At 47.7% G+C, this 15,657-nt stretch overlaps 1 protein-coding gene across 1 annotated transcript in view; it reads right to left on the reverse strand.

Annotated features, from left to right (window-relative positions):
* Positions 1-15,657, reverse strand: part of THSD4 (thrombospondin type 1 domain containing 4) — a 200,701-nt gene that overhangs the window by 29,001 nt on the left and 156,043 nt on the right. The window contains exons 3-6 of the mRNA XM_034660735.1: positions 13,753-13,928; positions 11,248-11,344; positions 6,641-6,916; positions 546-675 (exon numbers count right to left, since the gene is read on the reverse strand). Coding sequence (XP_034516626.1) covers positions 546-675; positions 6,641-6,916; positions 11,248-11,344; positions 13,753-13,928 — 679 coding nt within the window. The remainder of the gene's footprint in view (positions 1-545; positions 676-6,640; positions 6,917-11,247; positions 11,345-13,752; positions 13,929-15,657) is intronic.

A 15,657-nucleotide genomic window follows, 5' to 3' on the forward strand; every position in this document is an offset into this window, starting at 1 on the left:
GACCTACTTACTCGTCTGTTTCACGGTCCTCCCCTGTCATCCTGCTCTGTCACTTAGTTAAATAAGACATCAGCACACACTCAATACGTGGGAGAAAATTTCTCTTACTTTGAAAATCATGTTGGGACCCTTTTGGGGGGCCTTTCTTCCTGTTCTTCTGGGAGTGTCCTCTTTATCATTCAATAACCAGCCCAAGACCTCTCCTGAGACACCTTTCCCGACTTCCTGCCCATGTACGTGTGGCTCTCCTCATTCTCTCTGTTCACAGCTCACCTACAACACCGGCCACACTGGACTGTAATTCTCAGCTTCCCTCTTCGCTTTCCTCACCAGGCTAACACGCAATTGCTCCAAACTACCAAAGGCGTGTGCTCTGTGCTAAAGGCTACAAGCTTCTGCGTTCATCCCCAGAGACTGGTGCCCTTGCTGAACAGACTGCAGTCTCGTGTCTCTATATCTGATCTTATGTCTGCCACTAAGGTCCTGTGCACAAGCACCCAGAAGCGACCCGATAACAGGCGACCTCCACAGAGAGGCCCTCTTACAAGGCTGGGCAAGGGAAGAGGTTGCAGGGCTCCTCCTCGGGGGTGGGCTTCATGCTGGAGTCACAGTAGCTCTCGGGAACCTCTTCGTGGGTGTTTCTGTGCACGCAGCGAAAAATAGGGAACTGCGATCCTGCAAGGACAAGGAGAACATCTCAAGGACAGCCCCACACACTTGAATGATGGGTGCGAAGAAGCGTAGGAATAGTTACTGCCCTCCAAGAGCTTATCATCTCTTTGCGGACACAGCTGGAAAGTGCTAAAGGCAGATAGAACGATTATCGTAACAGTTCAAGATATCACAAGGCAGGAGAGTGATTATAAAATGAGCACGAGTAATACCTGTTTGGAGGTTTTCTGGAGACATCACAGAGAAACGGTCCTAGAGGGCCCCGCTGGATCCTAGAGAAGGGTGGGGTTTGGATAGCTGTGGGCATGTGTGTCTTGGAGAGAGGGCGCTGTCCAGGTGGCCGAACTAGAACAAAAGTGCCCCACACACTGGAACGCGTGAGAGACAGGTTGAAGATTCAGCCCAGGCTTGAAAAGCCGCCGACTTCTCTGTAAAGCATTTTACTCATTCCCCTAACAAAGTACTGATCCAGCGGTACTTTTAGTTATTTGAATAGATGTCTGCTTTCCATGAGACAGTGAGCTTCTCAGGGACAGAACTAATTCTTGTTCAGCCCTGTAACCCTGGTACCTAGCACAGTAACAGCCACTCAACAAAATGCTGAATGGGTATTTATCAGAGGGCTCATATTTGTTTTCATTACTTTGCTAAAAAAAAATACTAACTGCCTCAGGGTTGTTGTTGTTGTTTTGTTTTAAATATGCAGCCGAGTTTCACTGGCTTAATATGGATACATGTATTTTGGAGGAAAAGTCAGAATTCGTTAAAGGGAATCTCTAACTTGCAAAAAAAAAAAATCAAAGCCGACAACGCTGCCTGCCTCTCTGCTACCCCCTAGTGGCAGCATGGGAGTATTGCTAACGGGTGTGTACAAAGTGAGAAAGGTAACCAGGAACAGGCCATTGCAGCTGTCTGAAAGATAAGATGTTTCTTCACAAGTAACTGTCTGTCCCCTCTTCCCCCGGCCGTCGACCCCCAGTCTAGGCCACTAGCCAATTCCTGCCGGGCAGAACACGATCGCGTATTCTACGGTTCTGTCTTAGCTCTGTTGTTAATTGGCCAGGCATTTGGAGTTTCTGAACTTCCGACTTACTACAATTTAATTGTAACGGGAGGGATAATTCTTCACATAGACGTCTCCGAATTTCATCGGCCATGAAGAGTGTGTCAGTGCTTGTTGAAGCTGATCTTGTGAGACCCCTGAGCCAGAGGGTGGTTCTTGTAAGAAACCTGACAGATTGGAAGGCAGTTCTGAATCTGAAATGATCATTTGTTTCAAAACTAGTCTGGAAGTAAAAATTCATAATGTAGCTGTAACTTTGAGACAGCTATTTAAAATAAATGTTCCAATGAAGTATAATTATTAGCGGAGTAAAAAAGTGTAAAATTAATAAGAAGCAAAAACTTTCGGAATTAGATTTTGTCTGGTGACATATCTGCTTCCATGAAGAAGAGATTTTTTTAATTAAATTCCACAAACGTTAAGCACCTCGTGCTCGCGTACGATGATAGGATTCCGTTCATGCCTTGGAGGGTACCCATTTGGGATCCCGCTATTAAGGGATTAAGTAAAAATCTTATTGTTTATCCCTTCAGACCATGTGGGTTTAACTTTCCTGCTGGCAAGTTTGCGGACTGGAAAGCAAAAGTTCCTACTCCAACCACATGTCACTCGAATGAGGGGGCAATTTAACATCTTTAGCTAAAAGGACACAGGCTACCATAGGAATGCTCTATGCCTTGGAGAGATGGGTCCTGCTCAGGGCTGTTTGCACGTGGCCACGGACCTTCCTCAACCTCTTACTGCCTTTACACTACACTCATCCCTAGTCTAGCTCCAGGGTTCAGCCAAGGACATAAATTCAGAGGCTCACTCTCTGATAGTGAGAAAACACCAAAACTGTAATTCTTGACTCCAATGACCACAATGGTTTCTTTCTTTGGGTCAGTTTTGATTTCTGCAGAGACCGAGACTGTCACTCGAAATGGCACGTGGCCATCTCTTCACTGTACAGCACGCCATTCCATTCGGCCTCTAATTGCTGGCAAGTGAGAATGGGGTGGTGAGGTCAGGTGCTGGCTGGGCTTCAGGCAGCAGGAAAAATCTGGGATCGTTTTAGTTGGGTTTTATGTTGCACGTGTTGATCAGAACAGAGGTATGTTGTACTGGAGGAGGGAACTGTCCCGCAGGTAATCTGCAGGTATTAAATGAGGCAAGTCAGCGAGTTCGGAGGACAGTGTAGAGAGGCTGGTGAGGCATTGTGGAGAGAGGGACAAAATAGGGAGCAAGAAAAAGGAAATCGTCTGAGTCTTGGAACTCCAGGAATCCACTGAGCCAAGCCAAAGGTTTGACCAGACAAGAGTTCTGGGCAATGGCCAGATGGAGTATGAGCCACTCTGGGCTGCCGGTGGCAGGACCCTTCTCTGTGACGGTGATACCGTGAGGGGGCTTTCCCTTGAGAGGCATGGAGACACGTGCTGAGCTCCACCAGGAAGGATGGGAGAAGACTTGTGTGGGGAACGGTGAGGTCACAGGGGGCACAGATGTGGGTTGTGCATGCAAGAGCAAGATGGCACCAGTAGGCTCAGAATGTCCTGGTACATTTGTCACTACTGCTGAGCTCGACATGGATGGTGCATCCGCATGGCCCCATCTACCCTGCAATCCAGCCATTGCTGCCGGGAGCAAACCTTACAGGGAGCAGAGGAGCGCTATCCACGGGCTGCTGGCATTTGTCCAGGAGAAGAGCAAGGGGCTAGGAGTACGAGAGAGGGGCGGGCTGGGGGAAAATACAGCTCTCCTCTTGTTTTACTTCCAAGGCACCTCTTCCGTAGCTCTTGGACTGGAGAAACCGTGCTGCTTCTCAGGGTAAAGAAGAGGATGCACACGTCATTGCTCATGTCATTGCAGGCATCCGAGCCGCAGATGCCGTGTGTGTGTGTGTGTGTGTGTGTGTGTGTGTGTGTGTGTGTGTGTCTCCACAGGCGAAGGAGGAAGACTGTATTAAGAACATTAAACAAAATCATATGAGAATCTAGAGAAAAAGATTCTTCCGTTTCAGATACATAAATCCACGTTCTTTAAGCTACTAAGTAAGGCAGTAACAGCCTTGCCCATCCAGGATGCAATGATGTAAAAACCACTCTTACACCTTTTCTAACAGCCAGATACGCCCGTTTGACAATATATTCTTCACACTTGGGGAGCATCTCCTTGTGTGCTGGCTACGATCCCAGGGGCAGGTGACGCGAAGTGTCCATGCGCGGGGACAGCTAGGCCAAGCAGAGCTGGGACAAGAATGTGTCCCGAGTTGCTGTGGGGTCCCATGGGATAAGTGCCCCCCTGTGCCTTGCAGAATCGGGAACGGCTTCACAGAGGAGACACACCTGAGCTAGCTCGGGGAGTGTAAGCAGTTTGCTGGCTCCACACCAGAGGATATAGTAAGGGAGGCAGGTGTTTTAGCTCTGTGTGGATCACGCAGACTGGGGTTGGCTGGGGGAACGATAACCAGGATCTTGGGAAATGGGGTCCCTCCATCATGCCTTGAATGACCCGTTGAATGACCCCTGGGGTACGTGGCATCTATTCAGTGAATGTGGGGCTGTGCGAGCAGCGTGAAGGGTGATCGGGCAACGGCACCTGCTTTCGTCCTTATCCTATTAAAGTCCAGGAGGCGATGCCCGATGGTCTCTGGACATGGCAACATCTCACCCTACTCGAAAGGTGGGGCTAGGTCATCTTTACGGACGGGAAAAGGAAGAAAATCTTCTGCACATCGGCCATCCTTGATATAAAACCACAGGATGGCAATTTTTCTTCTTTTTATGACTTTCCCTTGTTTGGGCCTAGCACAAATGTGTCTGGGTCGTCTGGCAGGCCTCGTACCACCAACCCCATGGTGGAAACTTCATAATCACATATTTGGACCCTGGGTTTCTATGTCAACTGCATTTCATCTTGCTCACCTCTTTAATTCCAGGGATGGGTCCTGACTAAAATGTGTAATTAGCTTTCTGCCTCTGTTCAGACACATTCTAAGGGCATTTCATTTTCCCTCCGAAAGCTTAAAAAAAGAGGTTAGGCCAATGAATCTCCATTCCACATTCTTTGCACATGTATTAAGCAAAAGCCCACTAATATCTGTACAGTGTCAGCTCCAGCAATTAGCGCTCCAGTTATTCACATCATGGAACTGGCTGGGGGTCCAGGCAGGAGACACTCCAGCCCCCAGAAAGAATCAAACACCTCAATTCTATTCTCACAATTCACTAAGCCAATGTTCTTGGGAGAAAGATAAAGGCTTTAGAGGAGGTTGGAAAAATTTCCCGGGTGCAAATTATGTCAGAGTTCCTGAATTTTGTACCCTCAGCTACATGTCTCTTGAAGAAAAGAAAAAAAAAAGTCCCCAAACCAATATTCTTAGTGTATCACAGTTTCCCGGCAGCAGGACCTTCTCGGGATACAGCCTTCCCATTTCCGTGGCCACCTTCTCTCCAAGGACAGTGGTTTTAGGGTCACAAATAGGACTTCCTTACAAACGGGAGGTGATTACCATGCAGACATAGTTCCTAGTGGTCACGGACAGATCCTTGCACTGAGCTAGGCCACCTTGAAACTGAGAAACAGCATCAATTTCCAACCCACGTGCCAGACGTTCGTTAAGGGCCTTCTGGACACCACATTCCACACCTACCTTAACTTTGGGGTTTTCAAGGACATAGGGCCCCGGATCCACCTCACAGTTCAGACTGATACTGATATTGACCCCTCTGCACACAGCCATGCTTTTTTGCTTTGAGCCTATCAAAACCCGGCTTTCTCTAAATTTCACCTGAGCTCCATCTAACCTTCTCCCAAATCCTGTAACTCTTTTCTTTTGTTTGGAGAGACACCATTTGTTCCTTCTGGTGTGTGGTCCCCCTTCCTGCAGCTGGTGTGGCTGGGCTGCAGCCTTGTCCCTGGGGTCTTAGCTGATGGGGTTAGGATAATGGGATGACACAGGGTGAAGATTTTACAGAGAGAACAGTGGGGAGCTGTGAGCGTTGGTGAGCACAAGAGCCAGCTAACACCTCAAGCCCTATGAGTGTGGTTTTTTCTGGAATCTTAGATTGGAGAATGAGTTTTACCTGGTACTTGCGTGAGTTACCTCAGCTTCTCGATGTTAAACTTGAACACACTCTGTGGTTATTCACGGCGTGTTCTGCAGGAGAGGGTTGACTCAGCAGGCCTGGGGTGCTCAAACCCTGCACACCCCAAGAAAGGCCTGTCTTCAAGGACGGGTCCTGAAGCAGGGCTGCAGACAACCTTTGAGCCCGTGGAATATTCTGCTGGTAGGAGTGTTTTCTATGTCTTGGACGACACTGTATCAGCTTGACAGATAGATTATGCCGGCAACGCCATCTGGCTGAATGCCTGTTTTTGTGGGTCCGAGGTCTTGGGCCATGTTCCATCTATCAGTTTGACTTCTGGGTGCTAAAGGCTGAGTAGCTAATGTGAGCCATGTGGGGGCTCCCTGCCTACGTGATTGAGCCACAGTAAGCCCCCTGCACCCCAAACCTCGAGATGCTTCTCTGCTTGGCAGTGCTTCACTCTTGCTGTCACCCATCACAGCTGGGAGAATTCAGTGCAGCCGGGTGCAACTCTCTTGGGATGGGACACCTGGAAGCGGGCCCCTGGTTTCTCCTGGACTTGGCCCCATGTGTGTTTTCCCCTGATGATACCCATCTGTATCCTTTCACTGTAATAAGTTGTAACCACAAGCACAGCAGCTCTTCTGAGTCCTGTGTGTCCTTCTTGTGGATCACCAAGCTTCAGGGTGGTCTGGGGACCCTCGACACAATGTCACACCAATGAGCCATCTCCCAGTCAGGCTCAAGGAGAGGAGGGTGTGCCATGTCCCTTGAGCCCAGCCACCCATTCCTCACCCGGGGGTCTGCAGAGACCCTCCTTGCCCACACTCGAGCTCACCTTTCCCACAGCTTGTGGAGCATTCTGTGGTCCCGAGCTGTTTCCAGTTGTGGTCCCGGCTCCGCCGTGGGGGCTGCAGTGCCGCTGGCACGACACTGTCTGGTCGATGGGAAGAAAATCCATCTGGATGTCTGACTGGGAAGGTCTGTGCCGATTCCGAGGTGAACACTTCGGGCGCCCCACCGTGCATATCTTCCTTCTCCTCGGCCCCCTCTTTCTCTTCTCCCTCCTCCTGACTCCTCCCGTCTGTTCCCAGCTGGCCGTTGAAGGGCTCCCCTAGGAGAGGCAGGTGCACACACAGAAGTAAGACTCGTCTGGACCCAGGGTCCTACTGAGGAGATCCCTTCGACATTAGAAATTACGTAGCATGAGGTCATTCCCAATTCACAGCACATGTATTTTAAACATGCAGATACCAATTTCCCTCATATTCAAAACATTGTTAAAAATGAATATGAAAAAGACGAATATCTCAGTAGGAAAATCAGGCAAGGGCCAGGAAGAGGCCACTCACATTAAAAGAAATACAAACAGCCCAAAGTCACATAAGAATGCTCAACTTCACTCATACTTAAAGAACTACATGTGAAAACAAAAACAACCACCACAACTTTATTAGCCTCACGATAAAGATGAGAAAATCTGGAGACCCTTAAATCCCTAAACCCCTCACTGAAGGTACAGGAAAACTAGGGAGGGGGAGCCTGCAGATGGACACCAATTCTTGGAGGGCAATTTGGCCATATCTACCCAAGTTTGTTTGTTTGATTGATTTAATTTTATTTAAATTCAATTAATTAACATATAAGGTATTATTAGTTTCAGAGGTAGAGGTCAGTGATTCATCAGGTGCATAGAACACCCAGCGTTCATTACATCATGTGCCCTCCTTAATGTCCATCACTCAGTTACCTCATCGCCCCACCCCCCTCCCCTCCAGCAACCCTCTACCCAAGTTTTAAATGCACATACCCCTCGACCTAGTGATTCAGTTTCTAGGACATTTATTGTACAAATATTCCCATTCTTTTACACAAAGCTGTATGTACAAGCACGGCCACTAAAGCGTGTTTTGAAATAGCCAGATAGTAGAGTGAACTTAAATGTCCACCGGGGTACTAGTTAAAATACATTGTACTAAAACCATGAATGGATGCTATGTTATTTTTTTTCTTTTAAAGAATGAGGCAAAATATATGCTGTGACATGGAGATATGACTGATACGTAGTTTGATGAAAGAAAAAAGCATAGTAGAATTCATTTTGGGTATATATCCACACAGGTGAGGCCGGACCCCTTACGAGAGATTAGATTTGTGTTCTGCCCTTTGTGTCTGTCCCTCATCTCCCAGGCCAAGTGGCCAAGCCCTTAGTTTTTCTGGACTCGGATTTTTGTAAGGAAGTAAAACCTGGGGGAAGTCAATGCCTCTTCCTTCTCACAGTGAAAGCCTGAGTTCTCAGTGAGGATAACAAGGCCCAGATACTGGGGTCAGCCAATGGGAAGGAGGAGGAAAGGGGAGGGAAAAGTGGAGAGCATTTTTTGAGAGGGAGGGAGAGAGAGAGTGAAAGAGAGATGTTTTCAAGGCAAAGAGAGGCCGAAGTCAGAGGGCCAGAGTTTCCTGGGCACCACGGACCTCACCTGTACCAGGCAGGGATCTTTACTCATACCGGGGGTGTGTGTGGGGAGCCCCTGTATTGACTGAGATTGAGTTTTCTACAAGTGTCAAGGAAATCTGAAGTTGAGGCAAGATCTAAGTTAGACTCCTGGAAAAGACTGGCACGCAATGTTCCCTGTACACTTAGACTGCAGACAAAGGTTCATATTGGTTATAAGCACGTTTCTACACGCACAGGAAAGGGCTGGGTGGAATCCCTCCAAATCATGAAGAGATGTTCTCTCTTGGAATGGGGTCAGGGGATGAGGTTGGGACATACTGTTCTTTCTTATTTTTTTTAAGTAGACTTTATTCTTTTTTTTTACAGCAGTTTTAGGTTCACAGTACAATTAAGTGGCAAGTACAGAGTTCCCATGCCTCTCCTGGCCCCACATAGTGAACTACCCCCCCGCCCCCCATCAAGGTCCCGCACCGGAACGGTACATCTCTTACCATCCACGAACCTGTGTCGACACATCATTATCCCCCAAAGCCCATAGTTTTCATTACGGTTCATTTTGGCGGTGTACATGCTATGGTCTTGACAAACGTAGAATGCCACGTATCCATCATTACAGTACCATCGAGAATAGTTTCACTGCCCTAAAAGTCCTCTCTGTCTGCCTCTCCCCCTCCTTAGCCCCTGGCAACCACTGATCTGTTTACTGTCTCCATAGTTCTGACTTTTCCACAGTATCATATAGTTGGAATCATACAGCATGGAGACCTTTCAGATCGGCTTCTTCACTTAATAATGCACATTTAAGTTTCCTCCATGTCTTTCCATGGCTAGGTAGCTCATTTCTTTCTGTGCTGAATAATATTCCAGTGGCTGGATGTGCCTCAGTTTACCCATCCATTCACCGCATGAAGGGCATCTTGGATGCTTCCAAGTTTGGGCAATTATGGGGCACTTGCATCTTACTTTGTATACTTCTATTTTGATTGAATATTGCTCAAGCTTATACTAGTTTGATACAAAACAAAGAGGCAAATTCCAGAGTTACTGTAGAATCCAGTTAAAACTTAAGGCTTTCCCCACCTTCCACCACTTACAACTCTTCATGGCTTAAAATATTAAATACGATGTAAATAAATGGAGTCAAGACTAGGCATACTGATATAAGTGGGACTAAAATATTACCAGACAAAAACAGTTAAAAATCTTTTGTACACCTTGCATGTCACGGGCACTACACTGGGAGGGACCCCTGTATTCAATCTCCTCCACCGCCTGCCCCTCCAGAAAAAAACCTTCGAGTGTAGACTATTTTGTAGACTGGGAATATGCTCAGAGAAGTTTCTGACTTGCCTGAGGGTGCACAGCAAGAAAGAGGCAGAGCTGGGTTCGAGTTCATGGAGGGTAAAGCCTACTCCAGAATGCCCCTTTTGCAACTGACTCCTTCTGGGCCTGCCCTGTGTCAGGTAGCCAATCCCATGCTACCCATTAGCTGAGACCCATCAGACTTGTTATCAGTCATCATCATGCTGTAAGATTTCAAATAGTTCATCCAATTGTCCTTGTCCATCAGCATCAGATCTCAGGAACCTCAATATTCTGCCACCTGAGCTTCCTTTCTCAGACTCTGTATCATTCCTGCAAATGGTTTAAACGTCGTGTCGGGCTGAGTATGCTGACTTGCAGCTTGGACCACACGGGCAGCCCACGTGCCCGGCACACACCCTGCTGTCTCCAGGAGCCAGGTGGTTCCTCCCTGACCTGTGACAGTCAGATAATCTGGTTATGCATTTGGCAGGCCAGGCCTCACCTCGGTGCCCTCAATTCCTGGGACAGATGTCAGACCAGGTAACCCTTGGTGGTATAACAGACAAGGGACTGAGGTCACCGTGGGACCTGGGCAGTAAGTCCATCTCTCTGAGCTTCTATTTCCTTATTTTTAAAATGAGGCTAATAACAGCACCTTCCTCTGAGCACTGTCGTGATGATTTGATGAGTTCATCTATGTGAAGGGCTCAGCAGTGTCCGGCACCCAGCAAGGACTCTGTGCATCTGAGTGATATTATCATTGATATTTATGTAGACCTTCCTGTTCAAACGATGGGGAAAACAGTTTCCATTTGGGTGGTGGGTTGCATTATGATTTGGTAAAGAAATATCTGCGAGCCAGAGGGCTGCCTGCTGTATCTATCAGCAGAGCTCATAGCAAAGAGGTAGATAATTAGGCACGAACTCGTTATTCTTTTCTTATAAGTCAAAGTAATGTCAATAGGAGCAAAAGGGGACCAAGAGAAAGGGCAGGAGGTGGACAGAATAATGACCCTCCGAAGATGTCTGCATCCTAATCCCTGGAACTGTGAGTATGGTACCTTATATGGCAAGAGGGACTTTGCAGATGTGACGAAGTTAAAGATTTGGGGGTGGAGAATTGTCCTAGGTTGTCTGGGTGGGCCCAGAGATGTGATGATGGAAGAAGGGGGTCGGAGCCCGAGATCTGAAGGTGCTATTCAGCTCGAACTGAAGACGCAGGAAGAGGCCAAGAAGCAAGGAGAGCAGGAGGCCTCTTGAAGTGACAAGGGCAGGGCAACAGAACCTTCTAGAGCCTCCCAGGGGAGCATGGCCTGCCGATACCTTGATTCTAGCCCAGCAAAACCCATTTTGGACTGGTGACCTCCCAAACTGTAGGAGAGCAAATGTGTGTTGTTTTAAGCCACCACGTTTGACATAATTTATTATATGGCAGCTACAGGAAACTAATATCAGGTACCTCAAAGACACACTCAGGATGTTCACCTCATTTTTGAATCAAGTGAATGGGACGCTCTGTCAGCAAAGGCTCAGATAAATGCTGAGCCATCCTCTGACGTCAAGGGCGCATCCATGGGTTTTCCCTGTGATGACTGAGAGACGCAAGGGAGATGCACAAGACAAGATAGAGGGCTTTAAAAAGAAATGGGGGGGGTGTGCTTGGCAGTAGAACAAGAGATTTTTACCTGGTCTCCTGTGAGGAGGCACCTGCGGGCTGATGGCGTTGGTCCCCATGATGACGTACTCATAGTGGACTCCTGGGTTGGGTTGCTGGTGTATCATCTGACAACACAGAGGTCAATGTCATTGCACCGGCACACACTCACACCCCCTTCCTGCTGGCCCAGGGTTCCCCGGTATACATGGCACTATCTATAGATGAGTGGGTTGATTCAGATCTCCTCGTATTAGTGAACCTGTGACAGATTAAAGGCAAGCTCTTTCCAGATGGTATTTTGTTATTTGCTTTTGAAGCGTGAAGAACTTAGAAGAAAACTAGTCTGAAAGTCAAGATTTTACACATTTCAAATAGGAAGATGGGAGCAATGGCAGCAGAGCCTTTCTGTTGGGCTCTCAACCGTCTTATGCCATGGTTTAGATTTTGCTCAGAGCTCTCCAAGTGGCCGTGTGTATGCTCCAGGGGAACGCATTTGAACACTAGGTGGCGAGATAGAGTCACGCAAAGAAGAGCCAGCCCTCTTGGGCAGAGCCTGCCTGTGATAGTTTAGGTTCCTTCAAAGAACCTTTCCTGGCCAGCAGGCTGGCTCAGGAAAGGTCTGCCCCACCCTCTCCCTCGTCCACTTTCTGGGTCTCATCCCCTCTCATCCATGGAAAGTTCCAGAACCACAAAGAGATGGGGTCAGGACAACCAGTGTCAGGGAAGTAAGTCTCCCTGGTTCCTATTCTCTCAGGAACCAATGACAAAAGCAGGATATCAAGCAGGAAGCTGCGGAAGTCTGCGGAAGTCAGGAATTAAACATCGTCTGGGACAGAAAACACAACATAAATCAGCACGGCTTTGCAGAATAAATCCCTCCCTATTGGCTTCAGAACACACCGTCCTTTGTGCCCATGGCCTTCCTGGTGGGAAGCAGGGTGCTGGGTTAAACGGAGAGCAGAACGGGAATCTACAGTGTGAATACGAGCCAGGCAAGGAGACGCCATCCCGTTCTGATATTTCTGTCTCTACTGCTTTCTAAAGGGGCTCTCCTGTTGACCAGTAGTGGAACCTACAGCAAGTCCCATGGCCTCACAGTTTTTGATTTCCTCCCCTGGAGGAGGAGCTTAGAATCATGGCTGTCTCTTAGGTCCTTTAAAGCCACAAGCATCTCCCAGTCACCCCTGCACGGTGGGTCCTGTTGGTTCACGAGAGTGTCCATTCTGTCCGCCATCATCCCTTACCCGCTCTCTGGATGGGAAATGGGGCCTCCATTCCACAAATCACCCGAGGGAAGGCAGACATGAGAACCACTGAGCTCCTGACACCCAGGAACCATGGTGGTGAACACAGAACCCCAAGGGATGCAGGGGTGTGGCCTCCAGTTCCCACTCTTTACCCCTAATTCCTTCGTTTCTCTTTTCTCATATGCTGACAGTGGGTCTGAGGCCGGAAACCCTCCTCGCTTCTCCTACGCCTCTTCTGCAGAGCATTCTGCCGGGCAAGCCTTGTCTCGTTTATGAGATTATTGTTGGCCCCCACAGCCTAGACCGCCCACAGTGGGCCCTTAATGACCGGGGTTTTTACCCCCGATGCCGTTTGAAACTTACCCGGAGTCCAACAACCAACTGGACAGTCTTAAAAAATATCCAAAATTAACTGTAACAAGGCTCCTCTTGTAGTTTCTAGTCTACGAGCCCCAAGGCCCAACGGGCATGAACACGTGACTATATAGTTGGAGAACTAATATTTATAAAATTCGAACACAGCAAACTAGCACGTAGATTCACATGGCTCTGGGGAAGGTAAGAAAATGCAGATCCGTGGGTGAGCTCGTCTTTATCAAAACCTGATTTCGAGCTTTTTATTTCTTGTCACTTTTTTTAAATTTCCTGATCTTTTTAAGAAGACTGGATTTTAGTGCTTTCTTTTAAAAATAAGGACCATTTAAAACTCTTGGGCGACTTCATAATTTAGTTTCTTGTAAAATAAATCCCAAATTGTGTCTTCTGCAAGGCAAGGAACTTATAGTAAACCTCTATACTGTTACTCCGAGCTTTATCGTATCATCTGGAGTACTCTGGAGCGCTCCTTTCTTCATTCGGTTTAATAGAATTTGAAGAGGGCTGGGAACTTGAGCGGCTTTGTCTTGCTTTAGGCATTTGCTTTCTTTTGCCATAAAAAGAAAACATGCCAAATTAGCATTAGGAGGAAAGTGCCTGGAGGGGAGCCAATGCTCATGAAATCAAGGATATGTTTTGCCTCTGATTTGGTTCAACAAGTAAAAATGGTTTTAGGGGGTCAATAAACTCTGAGGGTAATAAGCATCTGGTAGAGTTTAAGGTCTCTAAGAGCTAGGTACATTCAGGGGTGAACGGCCAAGATGAACGCCAAGCACCCAGGCACCTTGAAAGGCTCAGCTCGAATGGTTTTATTGAGCACGGGCAACGATTTGTTGCTTATTTGTACTAAGTGTGGTCCTTGGCAGAAACAAGATGCAAAATTCCAACAGTCCAGAAATATCTAAACTCACATAGACGTCCAAGATTTCATTCGTGGGGCCTTCAGCCAAAAAGGATTCTCCGGCGGTGCTCGAAATCTCATTCGGACGCTTGTAGGTGAACATGGTCCCTCCACCCTCGTATTTTCCCGGCCGGTCAATTGCCCAGTTGCCATTGATGATGGAGCGGCCGGAACGACTTCGCAAAGCTGTCAAGAACAACGACACAATTCCTCGAGTAAGCCCAGGGTGCACACAAGAAAGTGAACAGACCCCCTCTCCCCCCAGTTGCTGGCTTATTCACTCATCAAAGTGTTTCCTGAGGATCCACTATGAAGACCCACTATTTGCCAGGCACTGAGCTCGGCCCTGAGGGGGGGTGAGGCATCTAGGGCACGACCACTTCTCCAACCCCTTCAATCCCTTCCACCACTTGGACTTAGTAGAGAAAGGAGGAGTGGGAGTGGTTAGGAGAGAAGGATGTGGAAATAGAAAATAAGAGGAACGAGAGAAAAGGAGAGGAAGGGGACCTGTAGTATAGCCCATTATCTAGGTGAGAGGTTGCACCTGGGCAGCCCAGGAGCTGATTTTGGCCCACAGATAAGCTTAGCTTGGGCTTCATGGTGTTTTGTTTTGTTTTCAAATAATTAAACCCAAACTCAGTTTGGGTTCTCTCACTTCTAGCTTGTCTTGTAAAACAAGAAGACATGTTAGCATTGGCTCGACATCCCATCACGGCAGCAACCAGCTAGAGATGAGGACCGCCCCCCCATCAGAGGGGATCTGTGTGCTCTGGTGTGCCCCAGCCCCACTGCTCCCCAGGACTCCCCAACACTGAGGCTAAGCTTCAGTTTACTGCCCATTCGTTTATGACTATGGATTATTTATTCCATCTATGATCATGCTTGCATTGTTATTTGTCTCACAGAACAGGAATTTTCTTACAATTCTTTCTACTTGTATGTCTACTGAAAGTGACAAAGCTACAGATAGGTCAAGCAGGTCCCATGATTTTCTCCTACCTGATCACCTTCATACATTTGTATGACCTTCCTGACTTCTGTGGGCTTTTGAGGCTGTGAGCCACGCTAGACGCTCCCACATGCACAGTCAAAATTGACCCTTGGGACACAAGCAGGTGCGTGTCCCCATCTCTCAGAGCATGGTTCAGGGAACTTGTTCAAGTTCGTGAAGATGAGAAGTGACAGAGCTGTGTCTATACTTAGGAGGGAGGTAAGAAAGGAGAAGAGCGGCAAGGAACAAAGTGTTCAGTTAATGAGAGAAGAAAGGACAGCAAGTGAGAGCTGACTTTCTTCCTTAGGCATCTGGCATCTTGAAACCCCCAAGCCAACGGTGGATTGGGTTTAAAAGACATCCAGGGGCGCCTGGGTGGTGCAGTCGTTAAGCGTCTGCCTTCGGCTCAGGGTGTGATCCCGGCGTTCTGGGATCGAGCCCCACATCAGGCTCCTCCGATGGGAGCCTGCTTCTTCCTCTCCCACTCCCCCAGCTTGTGTTCCCTCTCTCGCTGGCTGTCTCTCTCTGTCAAATAAATAAATAAATAAAATCTTAAAAAAAAAAAAAAAGACATCCAGTGTAAAGTATCATATACATAGTGGGCCTGTGATGGTCACTGGCTCTTGGCAACTTCGCTTGCACAGAGTTACTAAATTTAATTTAGTACAATGTATTATGGAAAAATTTATATATAAACCAAAGCAGTGAGAATAGTATAATAAACCTCTGTGTCTTTATCACCCAGCTTCAATAATTATCAACTCATGGCTTATCCTGTTTCACTCTGCAAATCCCAGACCCCATTTATCCTTACATTTTTCAGGAGGTGTCTCTAAAATATAAGGACTCTTTGTTTCTTAAACCCATTTTCAGCGGCATTTCTACAGTGGGTCTCCGGAGGCCAGTGGAGTCAGAGCTGCTCCA

The sequence above is a fragment of the Ailuropoda melanoleuca genome, chromosome 5, assembly GCF_002007445.2.
Source record: "Ailuropoda melanoleuca isolate Jingjing chromosome 5, ASM200744v2, whole genome shotgun sequence".
NCBI classification, from domain to species: Eukaryota; Metazoa; Chordata; class Mammalia; order Carnivora; family Ursidae; genus Ailuropoda; species Ailuropoda melanoleuca.